This window comes from Pholcus phalangioides, unplaced genomic scaffold (assembly GCF_987345545.1).
Source record: "Pholcus phalangioides strain wild (caught in Gottingen) unplaced genomic scaffold, Ppha-v1.0 ptg000039l_1, whole genome shotgun sequence".
NCBI lineage: Eukaryota > Metazoa > Arthropoda > Arachnida > Araneae > Pholcidae > Pholcus > Pholcus phalangioides.
In genome coordinates this window covers 6,153,698-6,170,660 of record NW_028301625.1, presented here as the reverse complement: position 1 = coordinate 6,170,660, position 16,963 = coordinate 6,153,698, and the positions used below count along the sequence as shown (strand labels likewise).

General features: G+C 35.2%; 1 protein-coding gene across 2 annotated transcripts in view; it reads right to left on the bottom strand.

Moving 5' to 3' along the window:
- The window catches only part of LOC149065500 (low-density lipoprotein receptor-like), a 64,599-nt gene that overhangs the window by 32,245 nt on the left and 15,391 nt on the right, over positions 1-16,963 (bottom strand). For both annotated transcript variants that reach the window (XM_089253758.1, XM_089253757.1), the window contains exons 3-4: positions 4,151-4,273; positions 629-754 (exon numbers count right to left, since the gene is read on the bottom strand). In XM_089253758.1, coding sequence (XP_089109884.1) covers positions 629-754; positions 4,151-4,273 — 249 coding nt within the window. The remainder of the gene's footprint in view (positions 1-628; positions 755-4,150; positions 4,274-16,963) is intronic.

Sequence of the window (16,963 nt, the reverse complement as noted above, 5' to 3'; positions counted from 1 at the left end):
GATATTAAGGGGATTTGACAAAGAACTCTATTTATGAATTGGGATAATCTTATTAATTTTCTAGTCAGAGGACAAGTTAGATGACAAGTTAGTGTTTCAATTTTTTTAAAAGATTCATGAGGCCTACTTTAGTGAAGATGATAGGACAAGAATTTAATAATGAATCGGAAAAGGGGTACTGAGAGGGAGTGGGGTCAAAGGAAAAAACAGAAGAAAAAGCTCAATTAAATTCTATGGCGATATCAAGGTGAGAAGTCAGGTCAATGTTATCAATTTTAAGGGAAGAAGGGTTAGCTGATTTAGGGCAAAGAAAATTCCATAATTTAGAGGGGTTAGTTTTAAGGTATTGGGGCAAGAAGTTAGTTAGGTAATTTGTTTTTCAGTGGGAGACAAGATCTTTAAGGTTATGTGTGGAGACCGAGATCTTATTTCTAAGAGAAAGAGGAGTTATTGAATTTCAGTTTGGGGACATTTTGGCAAATTTTCTTTTTTAAATAGATAATATCACCATTGATCCTAGGGTTAAAGAGACATTTAGAAGAGGGGCTTTGCATTGTAAACTACTGCACAAAATCATAATTGATTAAATTCTCAAAAAACTGATCTCTTAATCCTATAGAAAACTTACTGCATTCATCTTTTTCATCTGAACCATCTTCACAGTCTTCAGAGCCATCGCAATGCCATGTGATTGGAATACAAACACCAGGAGGAGACTTGCAAGCAAACTGATTTGGCTCACAAGTTTTATGCTCTGTAACCATAAAAATTTTACTTGAATGCACTCACAAAAAAGTCATCAATGCAAGAATTAGAATGTGTCACACACACTTTTTAACGTTAATTATTTCAGATAAGTCTTAGTCATCTGTATGTAAGAGTGTATGCAGGGCGAGGGGTTGAATTGAATAATTGATGTTGTATTCATTCAATGCTATATTAATACTCTTTAATCTACTGTTTATTCAATCTAATTCAATCTGAGTAAATTGATATTTTTTTAAGAATGTATACTTCGAAAAGTTGATTTTTGTGTGGGCAAGCATAGACTTCACTTTATATTCAAGTAGGAACTAATAGAAATAAATCATGTAGCATAATTAAATGGCAAACATGGAAATTATCAGCCATAACTAAAGGATCTCCTTCACAGAAAGCAATCAAGCTCACAACTTTTTAGATTCACCCACAAAAATATTCTAACATTATCCATTTCCCAAATAGCAGACCCAAACACATAACATGCATTAGATTCACATACACACAAAGCTTGTTAAGCTCCACAAAGACAATTTCCACGCACCTGTCTTTTTTGTAGGTAAAATAGTAAACTACACAGTAAAGATGGACTAGGGCTGTAGACAGTTAGTAAATAATTTATGGTCTAAGGAAGATCGTGTTACAAAAATGTAGAAGTATAAAATTGAGTAAAAAAGATTAAAAGCTACAGCTGAATAAAATTTTAGAGTGGCAACTCTGTTACTTTAAAAATAAAATTTATGAGAGGCCAACCAAAACAAATGATAGCCCAGTACTACATATTTTAAAACAGTTTTTCTCAACCTTTCTGAAGACAAGGACCAGTAAAATGTCTGAAACAATTTGACGGACCACTTGTGCCCAGTATTATGGGACATTCCTTTAATTTTCATTTTTTTATACATTTGTCCTATTTTTCCACGATGCTTATTTGAATTTATTATATTTACTAAAGCCGTAAATACCGGGTGTTTCATGAAGGACCCCTAACTTAAAAAAAAGAAAAAAAAAAGTGATAGATAGAAGCATGAAACCCGTGGTATGTGTATTAAAAAACCATAAGAATCTGATACAGAAACCTCAAACTTTTAGTTACTAATTGTGCAAATAAATGACGCTGTGGGCAGCATTGCCATAAGTAGGCTATACATAGTGGGTAATGCAAGCAGCCCTCGTTTCACTCACATCAAAAGCGATTAAAAATGTGTACCTTTCACACAACACACGTCGCAAACGAAGAATGAAATTGTCACTATTTGTAGAGTGTCACCAGGGGCGGAGATACAGGGGGTGTGGGGGCATTGCCCCCAGTGTCAAAGATGGAATCGACTGATCTAAGGTATATATGAATTGGAATTGACATCATCATCGTGCCCCCCCCCCGACTTCCAAGTCTATCTCTGCCTATGTGTGTCACCGGAAATCGACACACAAGCTTGACAAATAGCTTCCTCCAGCTCATCAAATGTTAGAGGATTGTTGCTGTAAACAATGTCCTTCAGAGTGCCCCACAGAAAGTAGTCGAAGGGGGTGAGGTCAGGTGAATACGGAGGTTAGTCCATGCTTTTTTCCTTAACTGTAGAATAGTTCAACGCAATAACTATCATCAAAGTATTCGTCCAGAAAGTCAAAAACGGCTTGTGTACGGTGTGGGTGAGCCCCATCTTGCATGAACCATGGCGTGCCTGGTCAATCACCCAATGCTTGTTGAGTGGCGAAAAATTGTTTCAAAAGCATAATATACCGGTCAGTCATCACCATTTCTCACAAGGACCTAATAATGCCTTTGCAGGAAATTGCAGCCCAAACTAAGTTTTGGGCAATGGAGTAGTTGTGCACGAGACAAATGTGGGTTTTTGATACCCGAAAATTGCCAATTGTGTCTGTCATAGACACCATCCAGATGAAAATGCGCCTCATCTGTAAACCATATTCAGACGACATTGAAACCAGAACAACCATCAATCATGTTGAGCATCTCAGCGAAATCCTCTCGTCGTTCAGCTCAAACTAGTATGACATACGGGCATTGAATCTTGTATGGAAACATGTGTAATGTCTTCCGTAGGATTCTGTACGTGCTGGGTGACGCGATTCCAGATTCAGCTGCAAGTCTGCGGACAGATTTATTCGGGTGATGCTCAATAACTGCAGCAAGTGTCGTTGCATTTTCAGGTGTAACGATGGAGTGGGTGGCACCCACATTTCCGACTAATGCATCGGCCACGTTGCCTGTCCGTTGAAATATTTTGAATAGCTCATGAATTATACTCCCCATTTGGGCCTTTTTGGACCTGAAATTGCGTTTGAAAACTTCTCTTTGTGGCAGTAGGGCTGTGATTTAATTGGTGGTACTCCAACACAATAAACAAACGTTCCTCCATGGAATACATCACTTCCAGAATTTCTTTCACTATACGCTAATAGCGGTCACGTTTCAATGGCAAAATCTTTGACACGTCTGAGCTCTATAGGGATCTGCAGTGCCATCTATTGATGTAATTTGTAACTAAAATCTTGAGGTTTCTTTCTCAGATTCTTACGATTTTTAAAAAATAAACATACCACTGGTTTTATGCTTCTATCTATCACTGTTTCCGAGTTATTTATTTTCAAAGTTAGGGGTCCTTCGTGAAACACCCGGTACATACTCAGTGTTTTCATAATATAAATTATATGACAATAGTCATGGCAAATATTATAAGTAATATTCATCTCACTTATTTCTCAGGTTCGACGTTTTATCATCAAATTTTTAAAAATGTAATTACAATTGGTGATTGTGCCTATTTCTGTTAATGTTTTTGATGACAACTGTTGATGTCCGATATTTTATGGATCATTATTTGAGATCCCAGTTAACAAGTTTTATTTTTATTAATGAAATATTGTCGTCAGATCATTTGGATATTTTTTTCCGCGAAATGCATTCTTTTTTCCTGCGATTTGTAGCAGCCCATTATTTCTCCACTATTCAGCAATTTTAGCAGTAATTAGCAAATTGCATTTAAAGCAATAAATTGCAATTTTTGGAAAAATTTGATGATATCCCGTATTTAAGATCGAAATTTTCTTTGATGTATGGTGAACCCAAGTAGGAAAGTATGATTTTATCTGAACCCATATGGATATTGCTAATATCAATTACAATGGGCGAATAACTTTTATCAAGTCTCCCTGCAGACTACCTATGCCATTGTTGAAGACCACTTCTGGTTTACAGACCAGAAATGCTGTTTTAAAACATTCTGTACTGTCTAGAAGTCTAGAATTTTTTTGCAGGAAATGATTGCGACATCATTTGTATTTGATTCACGTAATCAATTTTTCTGAATGCAGCACAAATTTAACAAAAAAACAACAACACGGAGTTGAACAAAGAAAAACTCACGACAAACATCTGAATCTTCATCTGTATTGTCACCACAATCATCTTCGTTATCACATTGCCACCGTCCTGGAATGCACTTGCCATTACCACAATGAAATTCAGTTTGTGAACAAGTTCTAGCCTCTGCAGATGAAAATAAAATGAAATTGAATAAATACATGAGCAAAGAAAAATAAAAGGGCTTAAAAATCCAAATGTTGAACGATAATGAATACCAAAATTGATTATCCAATTCTTATGGACAAAAGAAAAATGTAGTCTACAGATGGAAATTTTACTACGTTGAGAAAAAAATGGCACTATATAGTCTACAGCGACATAATTGCCATAGCAAATTTAATTCTCTAATAATGAAATACAGTAAAACTTGTCTTAAACATAATCCCAAGGGGGGGGGGAATGGGTTTTTTTCCGTTAAATACAGGTTTCCACTTGAAAAGGTTCAATTCACAGAATGGGTAAAACTGTATAATGATTTCGTATGTAATTGAAGTAAAAGACAAAATCCAGAATACAGTAAATAATTTAAATACAGACAAAATAAAGTAATGTGTGTGTGTGTGTGTGTGTGTACATTATTTACTCTAAAAAATTACTAAATATTTCGATTTTCACAGCGTCTTTATGTAAAGCTTCAACCCACACTGTTCTTTCCAATTGTTGACATTTATATTCATTTGACTTTCTCGAAAATTTTTGATGAGGTTGTCAATATCTTGTGCGGTTCAGTTTTGCACGTTGTCTATGTTTATGTAAACCTCAGCACCAGGTCTGTAACTAAGATTTTTGTGAGGGGGGGGCATGATTTTGATGCTCCAACCACTGTAGAGTTTAATGATTTTATTTAAACTTTATACTCACTGTAAATTATAAAATTCACAATGTATTAAATTATAATTATATTTGTAATTTTTATAACAGTGTTTTAGTTTCAAACTAAAATTTGCCACAATGGACAATTGTCCCCTTTGCCTCCCTTTAATTCTGGCCCTCTCAGCACTGCGATCATGGAAACAGATTGCATACAGTTTTGAAAGTCCTGTATATCATTTGAAGAAATCCAACCCTTATGCTGATTTCTCCCTTAGAAAAGCCTGCTTTTCCAAAAAAAAAATTTCAAATTTCAGAAAGCAACTGCTCCAATACATATGGCTTTTTATAACTGCAGCATCAAGTATGGAAACAGTTTTTGCTAATCTAAAAGTGGGTGAAGTATAACATTAGAAAGCAAAGATTTTGCATAAAAAATTTCAATGGAGCACTAACTTTTTTGTATGATCCCTTGGTAGTGAAACAGTTGAAGTGTTTATGTGAAACTTTCCATTAAGAGGCTAAAATTTTTCTTATTATTTTCATTTTAGACAGGTTGTGTTTAATCCAGTTTTTTTTAATGTACATTTGGCAGTGGACCAAGAATTTTTTCAGTTGAAGACTCGTTTCAACTTAATACGGGTTCCATTAAAAACAGGTTTAACTGTATTAACGAATGGGAGTGGTTGTCATGATTTTTGTAGAAAAGACAATTTTTTTTTTATTCCCATTTGTACACCATAATTTTTTTACAAAATTAAAAAAAAATGTTTATTTCGATTTCAACCTCTTAAAAAAGATAATGTGCAACAGTGTATAATCCGCACCAAGAAATTTGTTTTTAGAACACATAATCCACAGATTATACAGGGTGTATAGCAAACAGGGGAATGGCATTTTACTGGTGAACCATTGATCTTAGAGGTATACTTCTAATTAGAAAAGTTTCCAAATAGTGAGTGGTACTCAGATATGTCATTCATGTTGCAAGGGGTTATATAGTTATTAAAAGAAAAAAACTTTTCATACAGTCCATGAGCCCAAAACCCAATTAGAAAGTTGTTGCCATCTCTCCTGATGCCCACAAAAAAAATTCCATTTTTCTAAGTGCAACATTCACTAGATACTCGAATTCGAACAATGGAGGGAAAAACAGAACTAAAAATGCGAGTAAAACAGCTTATTTTTTACCCAGCTTTATTTTTTCCTAGCTTTCCTCCATTTTTCAAATTTGAATACCTCAGTGAATATTCCACTTAGAAACATGGAATTTTCTTTGTTGGTGCCAGGAGGTATAAGGCAACAATTTTCTAATTGGGTTTTGGGGCACACGGGGACAGTAAAAAAACTTATTTTTTTTTCTTTTAATAACTATACAAAACCTCTTGCATGAATGACAAATCTGAGTACCACACGCTGTTTGGAAAATTTTGCTAATTAGAAGTATACCTCTAGGATCAACGGTTCGCTATTAAATTGCCATACCTCCAGGACCGTCTTAAGAGCACTATGGGCCAAGTGATTTTTCTGAGGCTTTATATAGCAAATTCTCAAAAAATTCAAATACGTCTCCTTCTTCTGAGGCCCCCGGGCCATGCCTGGGTGGGCTCAGGCATTAAGACGGCACTGCATACCCATTTGCTATGCACCCTGTATGTAGAAATATGCTATAACAAATTTTTTTTAAAAAACGAAGCAGATGTGGAAGTCCAGGTTGATGTATTTACCAGACAATGTTCAGAAACTTTATGAGTATGATACCTGCTCAATTCTTGTCAGAATTTCTCCCGACAAAGATACAACTGCCATTTGAGGAAGAAATGGCAGAAAGATGACCACATGAACATATAGCTAATACCTCAGAAGATTTCCCACACAGAGCAATTTCTCTGTGAAGTTCTTAGGAATTGGCTGTAAACTTTAGACTCTGGTCTAAATTAGCTCTCACACATGAGCATAACATGATTTAAATGATGAGATATGAAACATCTGACGGTTTGATCAAATAGAAACGTGATGCATGAAATCTTTTAGCTTTTTTGTTTCCATGTATGTACTATTCTATATATTTTCACACAGATAACAAGATTAACATGAAGAAAATTGTGTAATGAAGAAACTAAAGCATTTATTGAAAAAATACAAGAATTTTAATATATTCTCCAATAGAGCTAGTCTAATTTTTTATTGCAGAATAGCATGGAAAAATATTTGTTTCGTTATTCACACACACGTTGCAAAAATTACTGAAATCCCTCAACATTCATGACAAAGCCAAATAACTCGCTCACCCAGTGTCATATATAACAAACAATTAAAAACATGAGTTATACAGTCACCATATTTTTTGTAGAAAACATGAAAATATAAACTGATGAGATATGAAACATCTGATGATCAAAAAGAAACATGATGCATGAAATAAATCTTTTAGCTTCTTTTGTTTCCATGTATGTACTATTCTATTTTCACACAGATAACAAGATTAACATGAATAATAAGTCAGTGAGTAGGATCAGGGAATGATTTCTTAGATCATACATAAACAAGTGTGTCCAGCACTTTTGCATCTTTTTTATTGTATTGGCCAGCAAGAATAGCTGGAGGTCTGATTCTCATGTTTTCACATGTACCTTTCAATTCTAATAAGAGTCTTGTTGCAAGACAAATTCATACTCTTCAATGAAGGTTTCAGAACAGTATACCAAAATTTATTGTCTCCACTGTGAGCAGCAGCTATCATAATCATGAATCATCAGCTCCAGTGTGGACTACCATTTACAAGCAAAAAAAAAAAACCTTTAAGAGATTTTTCTGTAATTTGAGGTTGGCAAACAGGAGTATGAAGATTGAAACTATGCAGTTCGGAAATCAGTGACCAACCAAAAAGAACAGATTTTCTAAAAGCAACAAGATTAAAGCAAAGAAATTTCAGGACTTCACAGCATATTGAATTGTTTCCAACAAGTGTGCCCTCAATTCTTTATCTATTACTTTATTTATATATTTGGCAAATAGATAGATGAATGAAATAAGAAATTTTCATAACATTTAATATTTTATAGTTACCAATACTATGTATACAATACTGTGGACCAATATAATACAAATACAACGCCACAACAGACAAAATGCCCAACGAGGTGGCTGATAAAAAGATGCCCATAAAAATATGGTTGTCATATATTTCAAAAATAGAGCAACCCAATTAAAAATGCAATTAACACAAATTATAAACAATACAATGTATATATGTATGAATATGTATATGAATACAATGTATATATGTATAACAATACTAGTGTAGGAAGCTATTGAACAGCCACTGAAAAGGAAGAGATGTATCGTGACTTAGCGCTTGAGCAACAAGCGACTTCTGGGGAACGCAAAATCGAACAGTGAGACAGTAGTATTGTTTAATGGAGGAATGACATAGGAAGCAGTGGCATTGAGATTATTGAACTTAATAAAACTAACTTTATACAGTTTGAATGTATTATCATTTGAAAAAGCCTGGAGTATATTGCTTGAAGATGCGGCCATTCCTTGGAAGCCAACACTTGTTGTAAATAGTTTATAGGCCTATTCAAAAATAACATCAGAAATTTGATTAAAATTTTTTTTTTTGGTTAAACAGTCAAAAAATTGTATCAATCCTGTCTTATTTTAAAAGTAATAAGTTGATTTTTGTTAATTTTATAAACACAATCAGACCAATAACACTGCAGTGCTATGAAATCATTTCTTGTAAGTAAAGAAGCAAACTGGTATTCTATCCCTAAGCTGTTTCTGGCTTTGTAATTACATACAAGAATCAACTGCCTATGAAATGGGAACAATTTAAATGTATATAAAGTCGATCTCGCTTATAACGTTCCCGCTTATAACATTTTCCCACTTAGTACGACTTATTTTTTCATGGTCCCAACTCTAACTCTCATTAAGATTTCCCATTTAAGGTATTTTCCCGCTTACGTTTTTTTGGTCGCATCTTCAAGCAATATACTCCAGGCTTTTTTAAAAAACGTTATAACCGGGATCCACTATAAAAGGTTAAAAAGAGTAAAGAAAAAATATTTAATGAGAATGTTTAGGAAATAGTCTATATCATCACATCAAGCACCCCCTCAGACATAACAATATGCCTTCAATCCAAATTCCTCACTCCTGTCAAAAATGCAAGATTATTCAAGAATGAAATAAATGAAACGCAAGAAAAGAAAAAAATATGTATATATATATATATATATGTATGCAGGGTCGCAACTATGAACTTCATTAGCTGGGGCAAACCAATAAGTCTGCACCTCCATATAATGTCGTAGCAGTTTAAAAAGGATGGTTGTATTTACCTCTGATTGAGTGCCTGGGGCACCAGACCTACTCCCCCCCCCCAGTTGCGGTCCCATATATGTGTGCTACGGCTCATGTGTGAAATCAGACTTCATTCCACGAAGCATCCAGAAGTCTGGACAATTTAACTAAATGTAAGCATTGAACTCAATCTCAGACTCCCACTGGATTACAAGTTACTACTGTTGAGTGAAAAGGGTTGGAAAGTGCGGAGTGTGCCAAACTTTAGTGTACCAGCCCATGTAATTTTTTTTCAAATTATCATTTTGAAACAAGGTGGATGAGCTTCAACTACCAGAATATAAAAATTTGTATGTGTAAAAAATGATTGAAGCTTATTCCTCAGAGGGACTATGCTGAGGAGCCAGAGGCAGATTTAATGGCGGGCACACCGGGCGAGCACCCAGGTCCCCAACTTCTAAAGGGCCCCGAAAAACAAACTTCACACCTTTTTCTAATTTGGGGCCCAATATTTTTTTAACGCCCGGAGCCTCGACCGACTTTAATCCACTACAACTAGGGGGGAAGACAAACGTGTTCGATTCCCAGTGATCCAAATTCACCCTTTGTTCATCCAGAATCAAGGTTGGGAGACATTAAAATTACTATTCACTCCGGGCTACAGAGTACATTTTTGTTACTGACCAGGGCTACAACTAGAATTTTCACACCAGACAGCGATAAGGGAAGCCCTGTTGATAGCCGAGAGTTAAATTTTGGTTTTCACCAAGAACACCCTCCTCCCCAATGATTCCAAAAATTAAGTTTTTATGCTAGTTAACTGTGAATGAACAATATATAAAGTTACAATAAATAAATGTAACATATACACATGTGTGACCCTAACTTGGGTGATTGATGTACTGGACAGATGCAAGCTTCTGATTCAAGAGCCAATAAATATTTTTTCAAAATTAGTATAGAGGATTTATATAGAGTAGCATTTCTCAAACTTTCTGAACCCAAGGAGAGTAAATAAGGACCAGTATTCACAAAAATCATTGAAACAATTTCACAGACCACTTATAGCCTGAATAGGGTGGTCACATGACCCGTATTTTCCGGTACTCCTTTTCTTTAGTTTTGTACAACAACTTTTTTTCTACCCCCATTACTTCTATTCATTCAGCAAAGTTTGTTTCAATTTTTAAATTTTACTAAAATTGTGAATGAAAACAATTTCCATAACAAATTTTTTTTTGAAAATTACGGCTACAAATATTCATCTCACATATTTGTCTCGCACGTTCGACCTTTTTCCAGTGAACTACAGAGCAATTCATTGCGATTTCCAATGAATTTTTTTCTTTTCCACCCATTGATGCAGTTTTAGTAATAATTATTGATTTTTCCGATGTGAGGAAACTTTTTGCGCTGTCTCGGAATTTTTCCTATTCACGAACCAATTTCCCGTATTTTTCCTAATGAAATATGGTCACCGTAAGCAGGATGAACCTTTTTTTTTTTGGGATATAAATTTTTGTTTATTTGTGATGGCAATAATTTTAATTTCCCTTTTGGGTGACAATTAGCGATATCCCGTATTTAAAATCGTAATTTCCGGATTTTTTTCTTGATCAAATATGGTCACCTCGAGTTATGAAGACCTTTCTTTTTTAAACCCATATTATTAAAGTTACTACGATTCAGTAATTTTTCATTCAATTAAAATAAAATTGTGAAGTCTTAATGCGGAGCACCTGTCTCATGACCAGAAGTGGCCCACGGACCATAGGTTGAGAAACGCCGATTTTTTTTTTGGGGGGGGGGGAGGAATCAGAAAAGCCAGACGATGCAATTTGTGGTAATTATTTTTAGACGTATCTTCACAGGGGGAAAAGCCGAAAAAAATGACGTGGAACTTTCTCGAAATAAAAACTGGTGAAACGGAGGAAGGGGGGGGGGGAGAGTGCGCCAACGTCCCGAAAATTACCTAGAGCAAAAAGAGCGAAGCCGATTCGCGCCAACTCAAAAAAAAAAAAACAACCTAGAACTCGCGCTATATGACGTCATACTATCAGGCGTTCCGTATCGACGAATCGGATGGCACTGGAGGTGTGTCCCGCTACGTTTCACTGAGTACAAGCAGAGAAGGAAGGATACCTCATGGGGGAAGGGGACAAGGCACTTGAATGCGGTCGTACACCCGGTTGAGAATTGACCCATCCATAGTACGGGACCGGTTCCATATTACAATTATTATGAATCGGGGGTTTCTTGCATTCGTAATACCTAAACCCGTACTCCTAAACCGTACTTGAAGATGCGAGGCGAGAATATTCTCGTGAATGTAGAAATTGGAGAATATCTTATAAAAAATTACTAATTGTTTTATTATGAAATATAATTCATTTTTCATTCCTGAAACATTTTAAAAACAAAAATTTTGATATAATCACCTCATAAATAACAAGTTCGAGAATATTCTCAGAGAAGGTCATGAAGGTAGGTTACAAGTTTTTGCTATGAAGATTTTGGAAAACTTTAAGAATACAATCTGTAGAGATTTGAAAACTTAAAAAGTTTCGTTTTTATTTTTTGGCAAGATTCCAACCGAAACCATATCAATTTCATGCTGTTTGCAAACTGCAAATACAGATAACGTATTTCTACACACCTTTTTTTTTTCTCAATGCACCCTCAAGAAACGTACTCGACGATATTTCATTGATCAAAAACGGTACGTAAGCAGTTTATCTTGGCACTTTTCGAACACAAATTATCTTATCAAGATGATAAGGGAAAAACTATTCGAATAGGATTCAGTGAATTTTTGCGGATTATATCCTCCCTCGCCTTTGGAAGGAAGGAAAAAAATTATTTTCCGCAGATCCTTTTTCGAGAATTTAATTTCATGACTTTCAGCTATTGAGTTGTATTTTAAATTCCGGTTGAAACTATATATACACGATACGCACCCAATTAAAAAGAAAACGCAGCAAATGTCAGTCTATCATCACATCAGCGTGACGATCAGCTTTTCCTATTGTGAATCGGACAAAGACCTATTTTATGGGGGTGGGGGACTTGAAAAAGGCGCAATAGAGCGACGTGAAGGAGTGCGAGTTTCGCGAGAGAAACATGGTTACTTTCTTGAGCACCATTTCAGTTTTGCCCAGAAGTAAGAATTTAAGAGAACTAATCCAAGATATTTATAATTTATTAATCTCGTCCAACTTGAAATGGAAAGATCACACTAATTTAATTATCAATAAACTAAGAGCAATTACGAGTTTAGTATTTGAACTAAAATCTATTATTGCGCATAATAGTTTGAGAGAAGTGTTTTATGCATGGGTATTTCCACATATAGTACACTGAAGAGCCAAAAAAAACTGGTACACCTGCCTAATATCCTGTAGGGCCTCCGCGAGCACGCAGAAGTGCCGCAACACGATGTGCCATGAACTCGACTAATGTCTGAAGTAGTGCTGGAGGTAATTGACACCATGAATCCTGCAGGGCTGTCTATAAATCCGTAGGAGTAAGAGGGGGTGGAGATCTCTTCTGAACAGCACGTTGCATGGCATCCCAGATATGTTCAATAATGTTCATGTCTGGAGATTTTGGTGGCCAGCGGAAGTGTCTAAAGTCAGAAGAGTGTTCCTGGAGTCACTTTGTAGCAATTCTGGACGTGTGGGGTGTCGCATTGTCCTGCTGAAATTGTCCAAGTCCGTCGGAATGCACAATGGACATGAATGGGTGCAGGTGATCAGACAGGATGCTTACGTACCTGTCAGAGTCGTATCTAGACGTATCAGGGGTCCCATGCACAGAGTAATAATACTATAGAGTGCGCGCGAGGGGTTACAATGTGAAGCAAAGATCCGGAGTCACGTGACTCCAGTCGAAAGGCTGGTCAGGGAATCTCGCTGGCAATGCTTTCCTTATGGCTGTTCGTATGACGATCTCCAAGTGCTGTCTTATTTTTCATTAGAATGGTCACCACGTGTGCAGCTTTCGGATGTTCGGAACGGTTTAGGAAAGGAGGAACATTATCCTTTCACAAAGGAATACTTTTTTGCTTATTTCCCTTCTTATAAATTAAAAATTGGAATATTAAATTGACGATGCAATGGATTTCTGACGTAATCTCAGTTTTTAACGACTCCATTTTGGATTTAATTCAATTAAAGTTCCAAGTTTTGGTAAAATTCAAATGTCATGAATCATTATTAAATGTTTTAATAGAATTTTTGGCAATAAATGATTGAAATTGTGAGTTTTATGAAGTTTTAACTGAAATATACGTCTCCGCAAGATTTGGCGAGATTTGGCGAGCTGGTGAGTTCATTCGAGTTTTGCTCAACTTGGAAGAAAATATGCTTTTCAGAAGGATAAATTTATGAAAAATATTCTATTTAAATAGAATGTGAGGAAAACTTCCCCCCCCCCCTCTAGACAATTGCAGTTTTGCATAAAAATGCATAACAACCTCTAAAAATAATAGTATTTTTACCCCTCTTCGTAACGGTTATGTTTGCATATGCTGATAAATACAGCAAAAGCCAACATGAACTAAGCCGATGAAAAAAAATCTCTATCTTCGCATTTATTATTAATTTAATTTTTATGGCGAAATATGTGTAGTGCACGCATCTCATACGGGCAGAACGAAGTTGTTGAAATAAAGTGATATTTCAGCATGGATTTTTTCCATATTCATCAAACTTACTAACTTCATTTTGAGAATTATTCGATTCATTCGTAAAAAGTGATAAATGCTACGAAATTCATCAAACTTACTAAAAATATTGGTAATTATGCATATATTTACCAACTATTGTGCATAATTTTTGAAGATAACGCGCACTACGGATTTATCAAATTTACAGTAACATAAACATTATATATTTGTTGTATACAATATTTTGTTTCCTGTGTGTGTATAGATATTTAGAAAGCTATTAAAAACTGTGCCAAAAAAATTTATTTCATGAAATTTATACTGTTTATATTCACTTCCTTCAAATATTATATATTCAATAAAAATTTAAAAACCCATGTGTTAAGAAATTATTAAGAATTATCCCTTAATGGAAAATAAAAAAATTCCGTTTTCCAATATTTGTTTATTTTATAGAATTTATTTTTTCAAATCTGATACTCCCTAAATATTTCACATAAAAATGAGTGAAATTCATTGAAAAAATGAAGGAAAGTTTTCATCAACTTGATCGAATTGAGTCAAATTTCGTTACAGCAACATCCTAGCTTCTGCGAAAACGCGCCAAATGTAATAGCGCAGAACCTGTTCTTTCCCCGAAAATACTGCTCATCTTTTCTTCACGTTCGACAAGTTTTATGAATAGCGTGCGCGGTCTATTTATATTTTAAGTCTATGGTCCCATGTCACGCCAACTGCACACGCCCCATACCATCACAGAGCCTCCACCAGCTTGAACAGTCCCCTGTTGACATGTAGGGTCCATGGATTCACGAGATTGGTAGTCTCCATACCCGTACACGTCCATCAGCTCGAAGCAATTGGAACCGAGACTCGTCAGACCAGGCAACGTGTTTCCAGTCCTCCACAGTCCAATGTCATTGTTGTCGGGCCCAGGCGAGGCGTAAAGCTTTGTGTCGTGCAGTCATCAATGGTACACGAGTGGGCCTTCGGCTCCGAAAGCCCATATCGATGTTTCGTTGAATGGTTCGCACGCTGACATTTGTTGATGGCCCAGCATTGAAATCTGCAGCAATTTGCTCATTATACAATGAGTTTAATGGTATTAATAGACAACAGCTTCCACACATTTTTCTTAAAATTTTTCCAGATTGTTCTGCAGGTCGCAGATTTCGGCATATTCTGTTTCGGGGCATTTAAAAAGTAGTATTCGTCAGAAAAAGTTAATTTGTATATTTAGTATTATTGTTTACTGAGTATTTTTTAATGTGTTATTGTTTATTGTGCATTTTTTATTGAGTATTATTGTTTTTGTACACTGTCAAGGTTGCCAAGAAAATTGTCCCATTTGTGTTACTGTTTATGATCCGTGGAAGGATTATCCCTTTGGGTCAAATAGTGTATGTTTTGTAGTTTTCTTTAGGTTTTTTTGTCTTTGTTTTGTGATGTTTTGTCAAATAAATAATTGTACAGTGTTTGAAAAAACCCATAAGTTACGAATCTTGTAAATAAAACTAAGATTCAAAAGTTGGATGCTCAATGATTTTTTAGATAAAATACTATGTAGGGGTCAGTTAGTTCCCATTATTTTGGAAAAACATGACTACTAATGCTTAAGATGCCGCAAACAAAGACAGGGAGCTGAAGAATCAGTCATGCATCAGTTTCTTTTTTTGCCCCTTCAAATACATTTTTGTAAACATGCCGAATTTGCTTTGAAATTTCGTGAAAAAACATACTAATCAGAATTATGAAAATTGAAATTTTTGATTTAGTAACGCCATTGAAGCATTTGGAAGGTCTTTAAATTTTATGGAACCGAAATGGATTTTCATTGAATAAACCAGTTAAATCAGCAGAATACAATTCATCATTTGCAATCACGTTATATTGAAGCTATAAAAACTAATAAAAAATCGCAGAAATCACTCAACTGCAATTAGATATGATCCACTGAAGATGATTTACGAAAGTATAGACGAGACATCTCTTGGCTGACTTATGTATTAACGATACGCATCACAAGGATATCACGGACTTCAATTTGAAAACCATAGATAAAAACGAACCTATTATAATGAATTGAAAAACAATATCTTGCACAACTTACAAGGTGGTGAGTTTGGCGTTATGACATCATTAAGGACAAGTGATCATCAGAATACACAATGCTTTAAGTCAGCAACTGCACATTTCTATGCATTTCCTTCTTCACTTAATGAACTCGAGATGGGATCTTTTCCCCCTCATTGTATTAGACCAAAACAAAAGCATAATGTTTGCGCAATCAGGAAAATTCTAAATCAACTTTTACACTAGGTAGAAAAATATAAATGATCTGCAAACATATTCTGCGCCATAAATGAAATTGACATAGAACAAATGTAATTTCCAGGAATCGGAGATTGCTCTTTCCTTTTAACGTTTTTAAAATATTTCTTAAAAGCTAAAATCTCATGAGCATGATCGTTCAAATTTCACGAAGGCCGGGATTACACTATAAAAGTTTGATGGAAAATCTTTTACACAACTTGGAAAAAACAACCAACATGCCCTCTATTTGGTTGCATTTTTCACGTTTTATAAACGAACTTTTGTAAAACTTGACAGCTGCAACCAATAAGGTGATCAGTTGCATTAGCTCGAATATAACCAATAGCTATCGGTTGCACTTTCCAGTTTCATAAAATAATTTTTATAAAACTTTTACAGTGTAATCCCGGCCTAAAAGAAAAATGTTTACAAAATTTCTTCCACAAGAAATCAATAAGATTAATGGCAACCACGTACAGTCGACGCCGCTAATTAAAATCACGGATAATGTTATCATTTGGGAATTGTTATCACTTTTCCAAAGAACGGAACGGATCAATATCATAACATGGGAAAAAATTCGTTTATAGTTATCGGGACTTCGGTTTACGTTATAATTTTTTCCCGTCGACTTTTTTTTTCCGCATTCTGAAGCTAAGGTTTAACCAAACTCATTTTTCCCCCCTGTAAGTTATCTTTATCAGGGCAGC